The 20,373-nt window shown below is 39.9% G+C and overlaps 1 protein-coding gene across 2 annotated transcripts in view; it reads left to right on the forward strand.

Annotated features, from left to right (window-relative positions):
- The first annotated feature begins 1,639 nt into the window (after positions 1-1,639).
- The window catches only part of LOC133997129 (rho-associated protein kinase 2-like), a 33,589-nt gene continuing 14,855 nt past the window's right edge, over positions 1,640-20,373 (forward strand). For both annotated transcript variants that reach the window (XM_062436660.1, XM_062436661.1), the window contains exons 1-9: positions 1,640-2,033; positions 7,241-7,322; positions 8,040-8,140; positions 8,832-8,969; positions 12,436-12,696; positions 13,958-14,102; positions 14,236-14,374; positions 16,344-16,435; positions 19,106-19,265. In XM_062436660.1, the coding sequence (XP_062292644.1) occupies positions 1,938-2,033; positions 7,241-7,322; positions 8,040-8,140; positions 8,832-8,969; positions 12,436-12,696; positions 13,958-14,102; positions 14,236-14,374; positions 16,344-16,435; positions 19,106-19,265 (1,214 nt within the window). In that variant the 5' untranslated portion in view covers positions 1,640-1,937. The remainder of the gene's footprint in view (positions 2,034-7,240; positions 7,323-8,039; positions 8,141-8,831; positions 8,970-12,435; positions 12,697-13,957; positions 14,103-14,235; positions 14,375-16,343; positions 16,436-19,105; positions 19,266-20,373) is intronic.

Consider the following 20,373-nt stretch of genomic DNA (forward strand, 5'->3'; position numbering starts at 1 on the left):
GTACACGTCTATTTTTAGTGCCAGCGTGTCTGCAAGGCAGCGCATCAGCATTCCTAAAATACTGGAAGTTGGTCTAGGCTCTGAGCTGTGACGGTAAAACAGATGAATGAGATAAGAGGGCAGGAATCCCGCTTTGGTTCAGGCCTTACTGGGGGCACTGATTGGAGGTTTTTTACGAGCCCTGTTGTTTCTTAGCCTGGGAAAACTTCCACAGGAAGGACAAACTACAAAACTGGTGGTCAGGAGTCCTCAAGACACTTAATAGCACATGAGCAAAGAGGGAACATACAGTGCATGGAATTACCGGTGATCTGTGTCAAGTAAACTAAAATTAGATAGGAGAATACAGGATGTATTGCCTAACCTTCAAAATAAAAGCATTGCTTAGGTTGCCAATTAGTTTGTATATTGTATTGTAGTACAATAGGCCTAGTACATCCAGTTTGCATTGTACTATATTAGAATCCGATTTATTGCTAAGTCTGTATTTTTTTATATACAGATCGGTGTAGTTGTGGTGTGTAGCATTTTATTATTTCAGTTTAATCTATAACTTTTATAATCAATTAATGTTAACATAAGAGTCCAACTTTTAAAAGTTCCAACATCATTTTTTATTTGTTTAGCATACATCATCATCTTCAGTAGAGTAAAGTATTTTTTTCATATGAAAATATGTGAGATATGTGTGTAATTCAATAAAGTAGATGTACAAATATTTATTTTAATGATGATATACAAAAGTTACAAGGGATATTTATACATTACACATTTAGAGTCTGCTTCATTAAAGCTCAAACTTGTGAACATTGGAACAGTGAGGTGTTTGATGTCGTTTTTGTCATTATTATACTAAGTGTACGAGCTGCTCCTGCTTATCATCGGCTCTGTGCATAATATTCACATTTCACCAGACCTAGCATTGTGCTGTCATGCTATTTGTTGATTTTGTGTGTCTCTATGTAGTGCAGCGTCTGTTTGTATCATGCATATTTCCACTGCCTTTCTTGTTGATTCTCTTTTCAGTGCTTTTATTCATAACATGTACTTTCACTAATTGCCTGCTTGGACTACAGATGAAAATAAACCTTTCTCTCTAACTTGCATATTTTCAGAAATGTTATTTATATGCACTGTTCCTGTCAAATAAAGACATAAAATAAAACCATAAATAAATAAAATGGACAGTATGACATTAAATGATACATTTCCTTAAAATTGTCTATTGAGTTGAGCAGGAATACATTACTAGCGTTTTTAGCCTTAGATAAGATTTTTTTGGACCTACATAACACATTTTTACTGTTTTAAACATATGATATATGTTGGCACCTTTCCTAAAATGCTTAAATTTGCAAAATTTCTTCTTTTAAAAATTACTTTTCTTTCGTTTTCTTAGAAATGTGTTACCTTTGGTTCATAGTGTTTCCATTATTATTCCCTACATAACATTAGAGCTTACAGTGGTATTTATTTTGAGGTTTTTTCAATATTAACCAAAGTTGACCAAGAGTTTTAGACTGATAGCTTTTAGCGGAAGTTGCACTACTGTGTCATATCTAACCTTACAGTTGTCTGCTCTGGTTGGACACATTGTGGTCGGATCAGACGTTATTGTGCCTACCTGGGAGCAGACGAGGCGCACCTGGGGGTGAAGTACACTTTCATTCGGATCTAAATAGCCCGGCTCACAGCTGACTTTCTTTTGAGATAGTAATGAAAAAGGAGTGAGACGCTGCGTACTTTGACACTGGATAAATAATTAACCTGACAACTCAAACCGCAGTTTACTGAAGGAATGAGGAGCTGCTGAGCCAAGCGGCAGCGGAGTGCGCCGCCTGTCTGTCTCCAGAGAGTGAGGGAAAAAAAGGCCTCCAGGTGTTTTTTGTGTTTTGGCTATTTCATGACATTTGAACTGGATACATTATACTGTCATCATGCTCGGAGCGGAGAGCAGAGTGGAAAGCCGGCTGAAGAAGCTGGAGTCCCTGATGAGGAATCCACAGTCGGCACTAAACTTGGCAACCCTACTGGTGAGTTTGCATTTACCTTCAGGGTCTAAAATGTGTCATAACACTGACTGAGAGACTCGCTGTCAGAAACAGAGAACTGCTGTAAATATAAATCAATAAATAACAAACAGTGACACACAAGACCTTAAAGATCGTCTATGAAAAGCTCAGGTGCCATTTGCTCTATTTATTACTTTGGCTTTTAATCAGGGATGTAGCAGAGGGAAACCCCACCTAAACTGAGTGTAGCCCCTTTTTCCTGTGTGGAACATAGTTTGTTCCTCCTTTCACGTTCATAACATGGATAAAAATAGTGTTTAATTTGATACAGAAGTGGTGTGAAACTGAAAGTCATTCAAGGAAGTAAACCAAAGAATTAATCAGAGCTTTCCAAAACCCTCTCAATCAGAAGGTGATTGAGTCATTCCTCTTCTTTCACCACTCAATCATTGTCTGTTTGTGGTTACCTGTTGAGAAGCTTAGTGGCCTCTAATTGACCTGTCCAAAGAATGTACTAAGCCAACTTTGATAAAACTGCTGCCCCACCAAGCCCCTGCCCTAAACCTGTGGCAACAAATACACACTTCAAACTGATATGGAATAGCTTTTGTTACCGGGGCTTTGCCTTGATAAGATCTCACACACAGGCAACAGTCTTATTTCGAAGGTTTCCTCTTCCTCCTCTTGTAGGTCTACTCTTCCTGCCCCGCAAACATGGCAAAACATGGTAGGAGTAACGTGTCACAAAGCTATCCACAGATACCTTTGAGGAAATGTCTTTACTGGATTAACATGCTTTTCTACATGTACAGGGCTGATTCAGCAAATGAAATAATCTATCCATTGTTTGATGTGTTTCTTACATGTTTGATATTAACAGAGCACCACCTACTGTGGTTTTTGGTCAGGAAGAAAAAAAAACCATCCAAACATCCTTAGGGATCATTATTAAGGTCAATAATTTGACCTGTCTTGATGTCACGTGTACTGTACAGCTACTTCCACATTAAAAAACCTTCTGCTTTGCAGTTTTTGCTGCTGGGGGGAACCATGTACTGATAAGTGACTATTAACTCCTGCTGTAGAGCCACGTCTCTTAGTTTTACTATGAATCCACAAATCGATTTCAGCACGCGTCAACTGTGCATCCAAACCTCACCGGTCATCATTTTCAGTTTTTATCTGTGTAGACAGCTGTGTCTGCTTCCAAGCAGCTCTCCTTTGGACATAACAATGACCGCCATGCTGCTCAAATGCAGGGGAGCTCCGCACAGGAAGCTGAAGTCACTTCCTGGAATTGAGATGGAGATAACCCACCCTGACCTCAGATCACAATTTCCTGTTTGTCCACAATTATTTTTGTTTTAGAACAAAAGATGTTTTTTTAAAACAAAAGTTTTGGGTCTTTGTCGATGAAGCTTTTGAAATGATAAGTTGTTGAGAATTTTTATTTCTGTATTGATTGTTTTGCAGCAGTCATTATCATACTAAGTGTTGTTGTTATTCCACCCAGTATTACAGTCATTTTGCACTTGGTACACTAAAGCATGTGGTTCCTAAGTTAGAAATAATTACCAGGATGGGTGATGATTACCAGTCAGTGCATTAATAATTAATGTATTTGTTATGTAGTTGTGTGTTGTGCCGCAATGATTAGTTCACCTAGAAAATAAGCAATTATAAATATGACAGCTGGTTTAATCAGTTTTTAATCAACTAAACGCTCCAAACAACTGCTATGGTAAGACAATAATAATCACTTTTAAACATCACTTTAGGGTCTTGTGATAGGAACTTTCTCCTTATTTCTGACATTTTATACATTTAAGTAATCAAGAGAAATAATAAAGTTTTTGAGTATTTTGCAGCAACAGATTCAACAATCCATTTGTATTCAATTCAACTTTATTTATCCCTGTAAGCTCAATTATATGCAGCATTGCACAGTTGATAGGAAATAATGATAAAATCATGTTTATCACAAATCTAAAAACAATGAAAGGCTATAAGCTTTAAAAAAAAAATCTATTATATATATTTAAAATTCTTAATATATTCATTAATACATTGCTATAAATATCTAAACAACAATCTAAATGGAAGACTGATCAGTCTTATGACTTTGATGAGAGACACAAATAATATGACCCATATGTAGTTTCATTTTATGTGGGGAAAAGGAAGAGGATTATGAAGTATGATTGGTCAGTGTGTAGTATAATCCCAACATAATCATTGGAGATTTAGATTTAGATTTTAGGGTTAGATGAACTTTATTGTCCCGAAGGAAATTTGTCTTTGGCTAAAAGTGCCAGGTGCAGCTGCACATATACAACAAATACATAATAAGCACAGAAAACCAAAACATACACGACAAAATAACAACAAAAAAAGAGGCACAGAGGCATTATATGTACATAAAAGAGAACATTTCTAAGACCCAGATCCTCTCTGTTTCTGTTAGTCTCTGTTGTTGTTCGTCCAAACATGCAGTCATTTAGTAGAGGTGACATGCAAATGTATGTCAGAGGTATGTGACTACTCCTTTGCCTTGCAAAGAGCAGGTATTGTTGAAGGAAATGCATAATCAAATCAAGGAATGTGAAGAACAATGCAGCACAGGCCTTGTTTGTATTGAGAGGCAACTTTTTTGGCAGAGACTGCAATTGTTTGGGCAGGACAACATTTACATTTTGAAGCTTTCTGAGAACCCAGGACACTTCATTGTTGCCGAACTTGTTCTTTGGTATTATCAGCTCACAGTGGAGTAGGTGGGAGGTGTTATCTGAGACAGAGAGGACACGCAACCAAGCCCAAACTACAGGATCATGTTAGGATTTGTCCAAATTCCAAAAGTTTGATCTACTTTTCTGTTTAGCTGCGACTTGTCCGAGGCTCAATCAGGAGTCCAGATATTTAAATAGTAAAGCCTGCAACACACAAAATAATGTGTGCTCATTGTCCATAACTGTAGTTATGTTCTAGTTTGAGTTTTTGATGATATCATGATAAAGCATAATGATGTTGTTAGTAGCTTTCAGCTGCACTGAGAATTCATTGTCAGCCCCTTTTGTGTTTCTCGTGTTGCTGCAGATTGTTTTCATAATATAAAGTATTCAGTGTGATTCATGTACAGAGTCCTATGTTCACCAGTCAGCAAGGTCTCAGTAAATAATAAAAAATGACTGCAAATTAATAATTAAATCCCAGTACATGGAGAAACAAGGTAGATAACATGCAAATTCATAATACACGTAAATGCCAAGAAGGATGCATGTGTAGAATCTGGTATGAGCAGCATATTGTAATAAAAACTCCATATAGCTTTAGGACAAAATATTTCATCAGCACTGAAAAAAAGTTTGTAATTTATAATTCAAGGTATGCTGAGGTTCCAGATAGGGTTGGGTTTCAGTAGCTGGTTCCAAGTTGGGTAATTACTCAGATTTGTTTTTCTCTGTGTCAAATAAATCTTTAATCTCCTCTGTTGTTTTATTAACAACACAACTTTAACAATCATCACAAAAAGAGTAATCAATGATCAAAATAGTTGGCAGCTAATTGATTAATCATGTAATCATTGCAGCTCTACAACCTATTAAGATTTAACTAAATGTTACCAAAACCCAATCTCTGGTTACAGATGTAATTTCTTACTTTTATTTAGTTAAGAAGTCACATTAAAGAAATGACAGATACTGACAAGAAAATAAAAAATAAAGGGAATATCATGGATAACAATTTTGTCACTCATCCCAAATACGTCACTTGCTTTCATCTGCTAAATAAGAGTGTGATTTACATAGGATTCAAATACTAGAGTTCACTGTGGCTCACTGCTGATAACAGTCTGAGTTTGAGTTTTCTGTGCAGTAAACATGACTATTAAAAAAAAACCACACACACACACACACACACACACACACACACACACACACACACACACACACACACACACACACACACACACACACACACACACACACACACACACACACACACACACACAGAGTGTAAAATGACTACAGATCCCCGAGCACTCAGCCTGAATCCAGTCATATAAGCTGTTTGTCCCGCAATAGCTTCTGAGCCTTTAGGTCTATTTCCACTCGGCTGCAGTAGCGGGGGGGGGGGGGGAATCTCTCCTCACCGGTGCTATTTAGAGGTGCAGAATTGTTCCACATGCCCCTGCCCACCTACTCACATGTCCCCGAACAAACAGACTGATAGACACTGCTGTGGTTGAAGCACACATACACATTGGGTGACTCCACTTGACCCCTGTTTTTGGGCAACAGAGGGTCATCCTACACCCTCAACCCTCCCTGCCCCCCACCCACCTGCCAGTCTAATGCATTTGGATCAGAGAGACATTTTGGATCTATTTGAAATCCAACACCGCCGATTTAAGCGCTGATGACACCACTGAGGCCCCAGCTTTAAGTGAGATGCTGCCTCTGCCCTGCTTAGTTGAGCTACAGGGCGTTGTGTTTGTGGGCCTGGTCTGTATGTTTGGGAATGGGGCTGTAACAGCGTCATTACCATTACATCATCGCCAATTTTTGATTTGGCTTGTTATGTCTTTATACCTCCATTGTCCCTATGTTACTGTTATGCTGTACATTAGCCATCTTATTCTTTAAACCCCTCTTGTTGCTATTGTTGCTGATATCCGTTACAGACCAGAGAAAACATTTCAGGAAGGAAACCAGGAAGTTTGCCAATGATACCAATGAACACTTTAAAAAAAAAAAGGAATATGTATTTATACCATCCTTCCACAATTCATTCAGTTTTATGTACTTTTATCAGCTGGGGGAAGGTCAGGGTTGCCCAACGTGTCCTGACAGATTAACGACAAAATCATAAACAATATTCTTTCCTTCCTTCCCAACATAAATGCGATGGTGGAGAATCCAGTCAAACTCAAGTAGGAACATTTCCTATGTTGGATGATATTTGTTTTTCCAATGTCGTGGTTAACTTGAGAGGCAAAATAGCTGCTACTCTTAATACAATAGAGGGGTTAGATCTGGAGGTTTCTTTCTATGTTTATTTCTTCATTTGTTTACATGTTTTTATGTTTTATGACCTTTTCCTGTGAAGTACTTGTTGCATGTAATTTCTTTAGTTTCAAAGCACTTTGAGCTGTATATGTAGTATGACATGTTATATACAAATAAAGTTCTTGTTATTATTAAGTGTAACTTTTTACTTCTCTCTTCCAGGATTCCATGAATGCCTTGGCTCGTGATTTGAACTATCCTGCCCTGCGGAAAAACAAAAACATAGAAGCATTTCTGAGCCGATGTAAGATTTACAGTATGTTTTTTGATTATGTGTGAATGTGGAGAAGGTCAAGAGTCTCATCTCCGGCCTGATACATCTATAATTTTTATCTGTCAGTGCACAAAAATCTCTTATCTCGAGATGATGAAAAGCATGACTTTCAAGACAAGAAAATCTTTCTCCCTCTGCTACAGGTCACATGCTGCAGACAGTGCAAAATATACAGTTGTCTCTCTAGAAAGGTCACGGATGAGATAAGAAATAAATGCATAAACACTTCTGTAGTTTTTTGGTGAAATGTTATTATTCAGATTGGTTGCTATTCGGCCCTGACATATTGCAAAGTCAAAATATTTCTTAAGTTTATATAGATTGCTGTTTTTCAGACCTTCTATTCTTTGTAATCACAGAAACTTTCTGCACTATATTTACTGTGTGTGTGTAGACTAGAGATATTCAAAATAATTTAAATTAACACTAGAGGCAAATTTCTACAGCTAGAATTCACATCTATCTCACAATTAATATAACTATTTATATTTGCACATTTGGAAGACGACACCCTTCCACTAATCTTTTTTTAAATTTAAAAACTAGCGTGGCCAGTAATTTATTATCAAAACAACAATTTGCATCTCCCTGATACAGAAGTGAACACCTAATCCTCTCCTTTGAGCCTGAATAACTGTATCCTGACCTTTTTTGTTGCTATGGTAACATGACTGTCCGTTTCTGCAGATGAAAAGTCAGCGAGCCAGCTGCGGGAACTGCAGGTGAAGCTTGACGATTTTGACAAAGTGAAGTTGATCGGAAGAGGAGCCTATGGAGAAGTGCAGCTGGTGAGATGTTTCTGCCTGCAAAGAGTTATTGTTTATTGACATACTTTAAATTTAAATGAGGCAGCAGTGAGGTTTAATATGAAGGGATGTGGAGCAGGAGGAGTGGTAGAGTGAGTTCCCTACAAATGTTTAGAAATGGAGCAGCACAAATTCCAGTAATATGTGAACCACTAGAGGGAGCAACAATCTGTAAATCAGCAAAACTACAATACATGTAACATCTGCAGCTTGTTTTTGTTATTCCAAATATAAGCAGCATCTTTCTTTATATCATGGCCATGTTAATTGACTTTGAGTTCAAAGAAGTAACTCGGGCAAGCAGTTTCCCCAGAAGCCTGTCTCGTGCTTGTAGAAGCTTGAGTGTGGTTTCTGCTTAAGTGTTTTGCAGTAGAGACGAGTCTGGACATGCAGTGTGTGGGAGAGGAGTGACTGCTGCTGAGTGTTGAAGTCTGGTGTGGGGGTGTGGGGGGGGGGGGGGGGGGGGGGACTGTTTGTGCTTTAAATCTTGTACAAGCATGTCTTTCTATGGGTGTGTGCCTTCAATTATGGGTTCCCCTTGCTGTATCTCTCTGTCTCTCTTGCTATCTTGGTCATTCTGACATTGCTACAGTCTTGTTCTTATTGTCCTTGTGCAGTTATCACTGTTTTTATGCCAACATCTCCTCCTCTTCCTTTCCCTCCTCCACTGCAGGTCCGTCACAAGGCCTCCCAGAAAGTTTACGCCATGAAGCAGCTCAGCAAGTTCGAGATGATCAAACGGTCAGACTCAGCCTTCTTCTGGGAGGAAAGGCACATCATGGCCTTTTCCAACAGTCCCTGGATCGTCCAGGTGTGCGCATATACATTTTTTTGCCCCAATGAAACACAAGTATTGAATGTTTTACACTGACAACAATCATATTTTCTGTCGCAAGCTAAATAATATGTATGGTATTAATTATCATTTCATGTTGTAGCTTAGTTAAACTACCTTCAATATGATGAGATGAGACTCTGGACTTTAGATATTAGTAACTGGTACACAACATGACTGCTAACAAGAGAAAACTAAAGTCTTAAAGTCTTTTTCCCTTTTTAGTCCAAGAACATTATGGGTAGTGAAGTCAGATATAAGGCATTTGGCTTCTAAATTATCATCTGCTCTTATTGCTTCACAATGAAATGTTCAAATGAAAAGTATAATCTTCTTTTAAGTCACTATTTCCACAGTAACTATTTTACATGGATTATTAACTTATTAACAACTTCCAGGTGATGCTCTTTCCTGAGAAGATCTCTTGTAGCTGTTGAACTTTGATGGTCTTCCACAGCTTCATCAAATCCTGACCAGCACTCTTGAACCTTCCGGCATTATCTGTGAAGATCACCTTACACAATCCTCTTCTTGTGATGAATCTTTTTCAGACAGGAAGATATCAGTGGACTGATCAGAGACCAGCTCTAAGCATACTGCACAAGTGAACAATGCAATGTATAATTTCTTCATATGTTTTATGTAGAATGGTCCTGTGAAGTCTACAACAGTGGCCTCAAATGGTGGCAACACAGCAGAGAACTGCACAAGAGTGAAACAATTCTAAGCCTTACTCCCACAATGAGCAGCTCATCTTCATCCACAAATGATTTTAGCCCCCAGATTCTGGAGTCAGTGTTTCTTTTCCCGGCCTTCAGAGGATTGATTTCTGGGCTGAATCTCTGACTGGTCTGCTTTGATCTGTTTTTTTCTGCTCCATGCAGCTCTTTAGCTGTCAACACATTGTTGTGGTTGAATACATGTTGGCTATAAATCTCTTTATCCACTGTTTTCAGTTTATTCTACTTTTCCAGGGATAACAACGTGTCTGGATTAAAAAGCTGGAGGAGTTTGTAGTTCACCTCATCCTCTTGAACAGAGTCCTCTGCCCTTTCCGACTCATCAGGTGATATCAGAACACTTGGTCTGTTCAACCACAATGTGATTTGCTACAGATCCTGCACAGTTAGACCTATGATAGGAAGGTCTTCTTGGTTCATTTTCCCTTTTCAGTGTGACCATGACTCTGGATCGGCCAGGCATTGTTTTTCTGTCACCCTGTTTCGACAAACTGTTGCCATTTCTGCGCAGAACACTATCATTGAGTCTGTCCACTGTCTGATTTGTGTGTCATCCCAACGGAGTCTTTTCTCCCACATTTCCTGAAGCAGGCACTTTTCTTGATTGTGAAACGGGTCAGGGATCCCAGGGGATCAAAAATGTGATGCTATCTGCCAGTAGTAATCTGAGCCAATTAACACAGAAAGTCCAGGTTTGTCATCTCCAGGGAAGTTTGTGAGTAGTAGATCTGTCCTCGTCATGTCCTCCTGTATATCATCACCAGGAACCTTCATCACAGCTGCGCATATTTGAGGGGTCACGATTGCCTCTATTTCAATACTCTGCTGTTTATCTCAGACATTCTTCAAGCTGAATTTCACTATGATGCACTTAGCCATTGTTGGAGCAAGCGACGGAAGTTCCTTCACCACCTTCTCATGCATAAACCCTTCCTGTCTGCCTCCATCTAGGAGCCAACGTATTGTCTCCCTACCTTCCTCCCTATTTACCACCTGTGCCTTGGCAGTTTGTAGCACCATTGTGTTCTCTGTCAGGCTTCATCTTCTCTGTTTGGGGAATTTCTTAGGAAATGGTAGTGTCTGAATTTTCAGAAACTTTATGTGGGTGTGCCTAATTTTCATCAGATATGGCTATGTGTTGCCTGTCTCCACATGTTACACACACAACACACCCTTTACCCTGCAGAACTTTGCAACTTGTTTAGGCCGTAAACAAACAAAGCTCCTACCTAACTTTTTTAGTTCATCCCTACATGCTGCAACCTTTTGGTCTGGACATTTCTCAGATCTGTGTTCAGCTCTATCACAGAACACAATTTTGTGTCTTCTGACCAATTGTGTGAAGTGCAGCTGCAGATGTCATGCTTGGTTTCTTAAATGTCATGTTACTGGAGGAATATGATTTGCTTTACAGCTTGTGAACAGAGTGGCTCTCTCTCTGATTGTATGATCTCATCATTTGCAAAGCTCTCTCTCTACTCTAAACCTCCTTCTGCAAGAACATCAGGCACCTTCCATTCATCATCTTCTCCACTTTGACAGTTATAATCAACAGCCATGTCCTCTGGCATCATCTGCAGCAATAGTTGTCTATGTATCTGATACCACTCCCAATGACTTTCGGCTACTCATCTGAATTTTACATTTTTAATATAGCTGCTTCAATGCACATCAGATTTCTTTACAGCAGTGACATTCAGTAGCTTTGACGTGCACATTTACAATGAGATCCTTCCTTCCAAATTTGTTTGGAGGATATTAACTACCACATCATAATTATTGTCTGTAGGGTGAATCTTGCTGCCAGTGCCTTTGCAGCAAGCCCCGTCAGGTAAGTTTTAAGGTAGGTACATTTCTTTCTGTTGCAAAGGGCATGTTGCTATAAATAAAATAATGAATCCAAAGTTCCTGCCACTATCTTCTCTTGAATTTCTCAATCATCAACTTTGGCAACTTAACTGATGGATTCCTGTGCTGAGAACCAGCAGAATTTTTGGCTAGCATGACTTTGACAAGCTGTCAGGGGGCCAGTCATTACGCATGTGCCCTGAGCATTCAGTGAGCTGTATTCCTCTGTAAACAAGTTCAATCTCTACCTCCACATCTTCCAGGGAAGTGTGTTCTTTTATCCCTTGCTCAAGTTCCTCATTTGCTGACAACATAGGCAGCATGTCTCACACATGGCTTCCTTTGTTAATTCAACATCTGATTCGGTCTTGTGGTGAAACTATGTATCGTCCAACATTTCCGATTCAACTTTCCCTTTTCACTCCAAGAGCATTATGGGTAGTGAAGGCCTTTAAATGTGATGTAAGGCATTTAGCCTAGAAATTATCGTATGTATTTATTACATAACAAGTCAAATATTCCAATGAAATTTTCTAGTCTTGTTTGAAGTATTTTAAATATTTCCTACATCAATATGGAATATTAACGTATTAACAAACCTCATAAAATAAACATCAGTTTCATCAAAATAAAGTCCCAGATGATATTGAATCTTATTATGAGATAATTATTTCTCTCTCTCTCTCTCTCACACTCTCTCTCTCTCACACACACACACACACACACACACACACACACACACACACACACACACACACACACACACACACACAGACACACACGTGTATTTAAGCCAAATCCATATAAAAAATAATTGTTTGACATACTCTGTGACTCCCTTTATTGTGTTCTAGCTGTGCTGTGCTTTTCAAGATGACCGACACCTCTACATGGTGATGGAGTTCATGCCAGGAGGAGATGTGGTCACACTCACCATGAACTACGACATCCCTGAGAAGTGGGCCCGCTTCTACACAGCTGAAGTAGTGATGGCGCTGGACGCAATACACTCCATGGGCTTCATCCACCGTGACGTTAAGCCTGACAACATGCTGCTAGACAGTAATGGGCACCTCAAGCTGGCAGACTTTGGCACATGTATGAAGATGGACTCGGTAGGTTATGTTTATGCTAATGTTGTTGTTATTTTCAAATTCAAGATAATTCAGACAGTCATTCTGTGCAAAAATGCATTTAAAATTTGATTTGAAGCTTATCTGCCACATTTAGTCTTTTTAGCACGTAATTCCCTCTTTGTGTTTCCTCTGACAGTGTTTCCCTGTTAAGCTGTGGTGGAAGTATAGTTACAAAAAGAGGAACTTTGCAACTAAAAGTCTGTAATGTTGAAAGATATCTACGTGATTAGACACATTTTGATGGATTTATATTAGCTTCATATGAACAGCATTAATTACTATGGGAAGAAAAACACGTGTCAGAGTTCATTTGGGTACATGAAAAAAATATGAACCTGTCTTCTCAGGGAAGAAGAAGCTTTTTAGTTTTTAGTTTAGTTTAGTTTTTGTGAATTTCAGTTTTAACGACAATATGGCTTCTTGAAGAGTAAATTGACTTTTTTCAGGGTTCTATAGCACCACCAAGTGTTCAGAATGTGAAGTGAAGCTCAGTTGTTGGCTGAACCGCAGGTGGCAGCCCTGTAAACATGAAAGTCTGTGACTGACTAAGTCACTGACAGTGATAAGGCTGACCAATGTTGTAACTTCATCAGTCGCCTCAGCCAGGTGTTGTCATTTCCTGTATCCCTTGTGTTAAATAACAAGCCCAGTGTTTCATACATACCATAAAAGGTTTTGATCTGGTCTTGTGTTGAAAGGCCCCAGAAGCTATTGTGCTAAACAACCAATCTAAAGTAGAACAGAGGTCCCGCCTCTGCTGTGGTTCAGGAAATGCTTTTCCACCTTTTGTTTTTACCACTGCAATTTCAAAATAGCTGGTTCACAAGCCGCTCCACACATTTGAGCTCTCTGAAAATCCCTCAGCAAACAGTGTGTCATGTAGTTTCTTTCCCTTAAACAAAGAACATGTTTAAAACCCTTTAGCAGAAGCAGACATTGTATCTTCTACCAACCATCTCATAATATAGAGGATACTGTTACATTTCTGTATTTCTTACATAAAGATTGAGACACGTTGAAACAGTCTTACAAACAGGTCACATGTCCTCAGGTAAAATGACATGTCACAATGTGTTTCTAAGTTTGTTTCATACATTAACTGCTTTACATGGTGATTTTTAAACTGTGAAAATATTGTGTCTTTGCTTTTTCTATCCACACTCTACCAGCCATTTACCATCACTTCTGTTCCATTTTTGCTTCCTCTTGTAGTACATCTTGTGTCTTTGTCTCTCTGCAGAAAGGTATGGTGCACTGTGACACAGCTGTAGGCACACCGGACTACATCTCCCCTGAAGTGCTCCAGTCACAAGGTGGTGCTGGTTACTATGGCCGCGAGTGCGACTGGTGGTCTGTAGGAGTCTTTATATACGAGTTGCTGGTCGGTGAGTGACCTCATATATTCAGTAACATGTCAACAGGATATTGTGCAATACCTGTATAGCCATCAATTGACTATTAATGTTTGTCCTGATTTGTAGCTAAGATCTCACACTCACAGACTACTTTTTTCCATAGGTGAAACTCCTTTCTATGCAGAGTCCTTGGTGGGAACTTATGGGAAGATCATGAACCACAAGAACACTCTCATCTTCCCAGATGATGTAGAGATGTCTCAGGATGCCAAAGACCTCATCTGTGCCTTTCTGACTGACAGGTTTGCACATTGACCTCTAAATCTTAAAAAACAACACTTATGTTTTTTGCTTTAACAAGAATTAGAGCACTTCACTATTTCAAACGCACACTGGCTCCTTACCAACTCTATTGTTCTACTGATTGTTGGACTGTGGAGCAATGAAATGAAACCGTTTGGAGCAGGGAGCACCCGCACAATCTCAACATTTACCTGTTTGACAAAGAAATCTCACAAGACCTGCTTAAAAGTAGTTGAACAATAGCTTAAATGAAAAGTGTGAGAAACGGGGCGATGGATAAAATTTGACTAAGGTGACAAAGTTTACAGAGGTGAATTTACTTTGGGTTCAGCACAATAAGGAAGTTGTTTACATTCAAGAAGAAAGTTATTAAAGCGTAAAGCCTTTGATATCCTATATTTTTCTCATTATTATTAATCCCATAAAAAGTCCAGAACCTACAATGTGTTAGTCTATTTCTTATTATGTTCCGACTTTGTCAGCCTGTCTGTAGCACTCAGCCCCTGCTCATGGTTCCTTCTGTAGTGCTTCAATAACAGGTGACACATATATTTATTATTTTTAAAAGGCGAAATAATTTCCTAAAACAGCTGGGAACTGGAGTTTTTAGCAAGCGTTTCTCAAAGACGAGTAAAAAGTACATTTCTTTAGTACTGTACCAGCCACCATCTTATTGCACATTCCTCATTTTAAAGGTAAAAGTTACATGAATAGGTGGGTGCATGGGTCAGCTACTCGGTTACTGGCCCATCCCCTGGAAGAGACCACTTCCTGTTTACATTAGTAACTCCGCCCCCTCGAGAGGGCTCAAACACAGGCTCTTTCTGCTTCAATACAGAGCAGTCTTTCACCTTTTTTCCCCACTCAGTTTATTTACCTTCTCGTTCACTATTCTCTCACCACAGACAGAATCTCACATGTGCACGAGTGCCCAGCTACACACCCACACACACACATACACACATACACACATACACACATCTTGAACACTGACCAGTACATTCACTCACCACTTAACCCACATGCTCTGTCACTCCGCCTTGCTGAATCACCCACTTATCCCTGTAAGCACTACCTTCCTCTCTTTTTGGACTTTTTAGACCTCTTTTCTTCTTCTCAATCGGTTTTTCACCACTCTGTTTGTAATTTTCTACCTTTTCTTGGTGCCACATTCCATTTCGCGATAACTTTCTCCTTTGCACTCCTGCAGCTTTCCGGGCACTGAGACATGGCTTGAAAGCTCAGCTTGGTTGTATGTCAGATTTTTTTTTTTTTTGCAGGGGTTTAAAAAACTCTCCCTTCTCTCTTTCTTCCTCCCCGCCCCTGCCCTCTCTTCCTCTTGGCTGGGTCTGGAATGTCCCACACGTGGCAAGCCCAAACTGCCGCACCCCTCCAGCCCTGTACCCTGCAGTGGAGGAGGGAGGAAAGGGGGGATGAAAGACAGAGAAAGAAAGAGTGTGTGTAGAGTTTCAGAGAGAGAGAGAGAGAGAGAGAGAGAGAGAGAGAGAGAGAGAGAGAGAGAGAGAGAGAGAGAGAGAGAGAGAGAGAGAGAGAGAGAGAGAGAGAGAGAGAGAGAGAGAGAGAGAGAGAGAGAGAGAGAGAGAGAGAGAGAGAGAGAGAGAGAGAGAGAGGAAAGAAGGCAGCAACAGATCCATCAGTTGTGTTTCAGTTCAGTCTGATCCTGCTGTCCTCACTCCCTCTTTCCTCCTGGATCTACATTATCTCAGGTCTGACTGGTTAGAGGAGGCTCTCAGGCGTGCTCAGTGTCCGCCAGTGGTCATGTGGCTCTCCATCCTGGTCAGTGGAAGCACTGTGGTCGGTGCCTAGTGGTCAGTCCACTCGGCTATGAGTTTGGGATGACATGTTGGGTGATGGTGGGCGGAGGGGGAGGGATGTTATGTTTTGTGTTCATGCTGAGGAAGCTCTGCTCTGCACAGTCTGACTGCTTGGTCCTGTTGCTGTGTGCAGGGAGGTTCGTCTTGGCCGCACTGGAGTGGATGAGATCAAATGCCACCCCTTCTTCAAGAACGACCAGTGGACCTTTGACAACATCCGAGAGAGTAAGTGTGTGCATTGTTTTGAATCTTCTGTAGTATAATTATTTTTAATCCTGACAAAGCAGTCACGGATTTTCCATCTCTTGCGATTTCTTCTCCTTCGCTTAATTTCTGCTTCTCCTTCTTATCACCCTCTGCCCATTCCTCTGTGGATCTGGTTCTTTTCAGCCAAAGCTCATAGTTTATTTCCATCTCCTAAGCCATTAAGCCGACTTATATGGTACACATGCTCTCCATATGCTCCTCACTCATATCTTTTAAACATTATATTACTGAATGCTGCACACATGATGCACAAAATCTGCAGAATAACCACCTACATATGACATTTGCTGCTCCATAAACCTCAAATAGGGATGTTTCTGAAAATATAAAACAGTGCAATTTTACAATATTATTTATACTATATGGTGTTTTGTTGATGCTGCCAACAGGTTGGCAAGTTTATATTTTAAAACTCAAGTTAAAAGCAGCTAGTTTAATATGGGAAAATGTCAAGAAGTTACATCATTCAATGCATAAAACATTGCATACTCACTGTGGACAACCCATACTAGCAATATACACACTAATAAAATTAAAAGGTTGTTTTTAATGGAAGTGTCCACCAGAAATGTGTTATGTTAAATGTGTAAAAGTAATATGGCATGTATATGTTGCTTAGTCCAAGATATAATAATTATTCCCAGTGTCAAACAGTTTTGTATGGGTAAAAGTATAACATGAACTGCCCTCTGTCATGTTTGGTGTGTTAGTAAAACAAACAAAAAAAAACACCACTTTTTTTTATGTTGTTGCATTTTCATTGTGGTTTAATTTACCTTTAAAATTTGACACAGCAGAGTAAGAGAAGAAAATAACAAATCATCAGTGCTAAACCAATAATGACATACAGCCATATACACAGTAATCTTGTGGTCTTTTTAAAGAAAGTTAATATACTTGCCCTTAGAACCCATGGCTCTTGTGTATGATAAAAAGGAAGAAAGATTGGAGCAAAATAACAGAACAGAAAAACCAAGATAACCACATTACCTAATCTGGGTCATATTTGAGTGGTAAAGAAAAGACTCCAAGCTTTTTATACAAAATCAAAATTGTTATGATGTCCATTAGTTATTACATAAAGTTTATACTTAACTGTGTTATTTTAAATTTAGCATGTGATCGTTGCACATCGAGGCACTTTAAAGAACCGTGGCCTTAACTCCCCGAACATCACTGAGGAAGGAAGGAAAGAAAAAAAAGAAAGAAGAAAAATAAGGAAAGGGGATATATTAGCAATATGAACAGGACCTCTGTGTCTGTACATAATTACATGCAGCCTCTTTCTGCTTGCCTCTCCGTCTCTCTGCTTCACCTGGCTCTGATTAGGATAACAGACAGAACTTCTGATTAGAGCTTGGCAGACTGGAACACGATACCACTACTGTGCCACTGCTGTGCTGCTCAGCTCCCTTCATGTTTGCACATGCGTGTCCTGATTCTCTCTCTCTCACACACACACACACACACACACACACACACACACACACACACACACACACACACACACACACACACACACACGCTCAAAACATAACCCTGTTACCTGTGTCTGTTTAAGAGTGACATTACTCCCTGCTGTGTGCGGCTTCAACTCCAGGGGGTTATTTTCCGCATTTGGACTCTATGGAAGATCTTCCATGTTTATCAAGCTTATTAAGAATCGGCATGGTTCAGAGCAGAGAAGCCGGCACCGTGTAGGGATGGATGAATGGATGGATGGGACTGGAGGCAGCACCCCCTGCGGGGACGGGCGGGGCCCAGTATGTGGCCTTTGTGGACTGGTCTAATGAGAGGGGCGCCCCAGTTGGATGCTTGCTCCCGTTCTCTCTCTCTCACTGTGGCCACGGCTGCCTGTCATTAGCCGCCCGCTATCAGAGAGCATTCTGGGAAGTCATGCCACAAGGGCCTCCATGGAGAGGCTCGTGTCTCTTTCTGTCTCACCACATTTTGGCTTTTTTTTTTTTTCTGCGTCGTCCTTTTTATTTCCCCTCATTTGTCTCATTCTTCCCGCTTGATCTCTCCCTATACTTTCTCCACCATCTTTTAGTCATATTTGTCACGCTGAGGGTTATGTCTTGACCTAACAGTAATGAGCTCTTTGCGCAGAGCCAGAATCACACTGGTCTGTGGAACTCGATCCATAATGGCTGCTTATTTCTTAATTATGGACTATTTATAGGTTAAAGGACTGGCTTAGTTTTATCTGATTGGCCCTTTGACACATTTTTGTCTGCCTGTTGTGCAGAGGCTTTTAAAGTGCGCCTGCTTCTCCTGGCCTGTTTAGGCAACATTTGTGAAAGGCACTGTGTGTGGGGGCACAAAGCGAGCACTGTACGCGAATAGGAGTGGTGTCAGCCTCACGCCAACCTGCAGAAAGCTTACTCCTACTACAAGCACGGCAAAATGTACTCAGGAACACCACTGAAAAAAATAAGAATTCAATTTTAAGAGGTTTTTGAAGATGTATCAAACAGTTAAATACCTCCAAAGTACCACCAGGTTTAAATCACTGATAGTCATTATAGTTTATGTAAAACACAATCTTTCTCTTTCCTCATCACTTCTTAGTTTGCACCTCCTTCTTTTTTTTGTTTTGCTCCATGACTCTCTCTTTCTGTCTTCCAGCTGTGGCCCCAGTTGTGCCTGAGCTGAACAGCGACATAGACACCAGTAACTTCGATGACATAGAAGTTGATAAAGGAGATGTTGAGACCTTTCCTCCACCCAAAGCCTTTGTGGGCAACCAGCTACCATTTATCGGCTTCACTTACTTCAAGGAAGACCAGTAAGTGTTTGTTTTATTCTAATAATGTTCTTACTCGTCCCTGCTGTTGTGTTTATATTTTTTGGCTGGATTCATGTTTGTTGACTTAATATTTTGGTTTAATTACAACCTAAAGTACTTTTTCCCCCTGTAATACTGGGATATTATGTAGATTTTCAATCAAACAATGTGTCGCTCATTTGGGAACATTTACACGGACCTTTAGACTCAGGAAACGAGCTTAAGGACAGCACTGTGCCTAAACTGCAAGAGGGAGAAAAAGACAACTTCACACCCATACCTTTTTAATACAGTCTTACACCAGTCAGACACTGTATGCCTGTTCACACTCCACACTGCTGCCTTGTTCTGACAGCCGCCTGAACTGCCTTACTGGCTTATGATGAAGCAGAGTTCCCAAACCGTGGTCTTTGTCAGTACGAGAAATAGAAAATAATAACACCTGCATTATGGATTCATGCTCTCACAGTGCTTTCATCAGAAAGGATTTTTTTAGTCATATTCATCACGCTGAAGTCTCATATACCCTCATATACCAAGTGTCTAAATAGTTGTTGTTTTTTCTACTCCAAATGAAGCAGAGAAAGGAGAGTAAATGTCAAAACAGTGCCATTTAATTGAAGTGCCTTGTCAGAAGTATTTGCAGGTGGTGGTAAAAAATATCCTAAATGACAATACATTCATTTTGAGCAGCTAATAAAAAAATATGGAAGACTTTGCCTTCTGACTAGACTTCTTGGTCTCTAGGTTTCTTGTGATGTAAATGTTTTAGTAGCGTGTACGCTGTATGGGTTGTTTTTTTTTACTTTAAAGGGCACAATTGGTCTTGTAAAACGGTTTCAGATTTGTTGGTCATTACACAGTCATGTAATGATTCCCAGAATTGCACCATCATGGTTGGCAAAGGGCAGTGTGGGTTGGAGGCATGCTTTTGGATTTCTCCAAAAGTAAATCCATCCAGCTGTAAGAGGAAGCTTGAAAGAGTTGAAAAAGACCATATTTTCTTTTGACATGGCACATGGATCCCGGTTTTGTGCTCCATGCATGAGGTCATGCTATATATGTCTTCACTGAATGATTTCTGAGTAGTAGTCATGCAATAAAAGTG

This window comes from Scomber scombrus, chromosome 17 (genome assembly GCF_963691925.1).
Source record: "Scomber scombrus chromosome 17, fScoSco1.1, whole genome shotgun sequence".
In the NCBI taxonomy this organism is placed as follows: domain Eukaryota; kingdom Metazoa; phylum Chordata; class Actinopteri; order Scombriformes; family Scombridae; genus Scomber; species Scomber scombrus.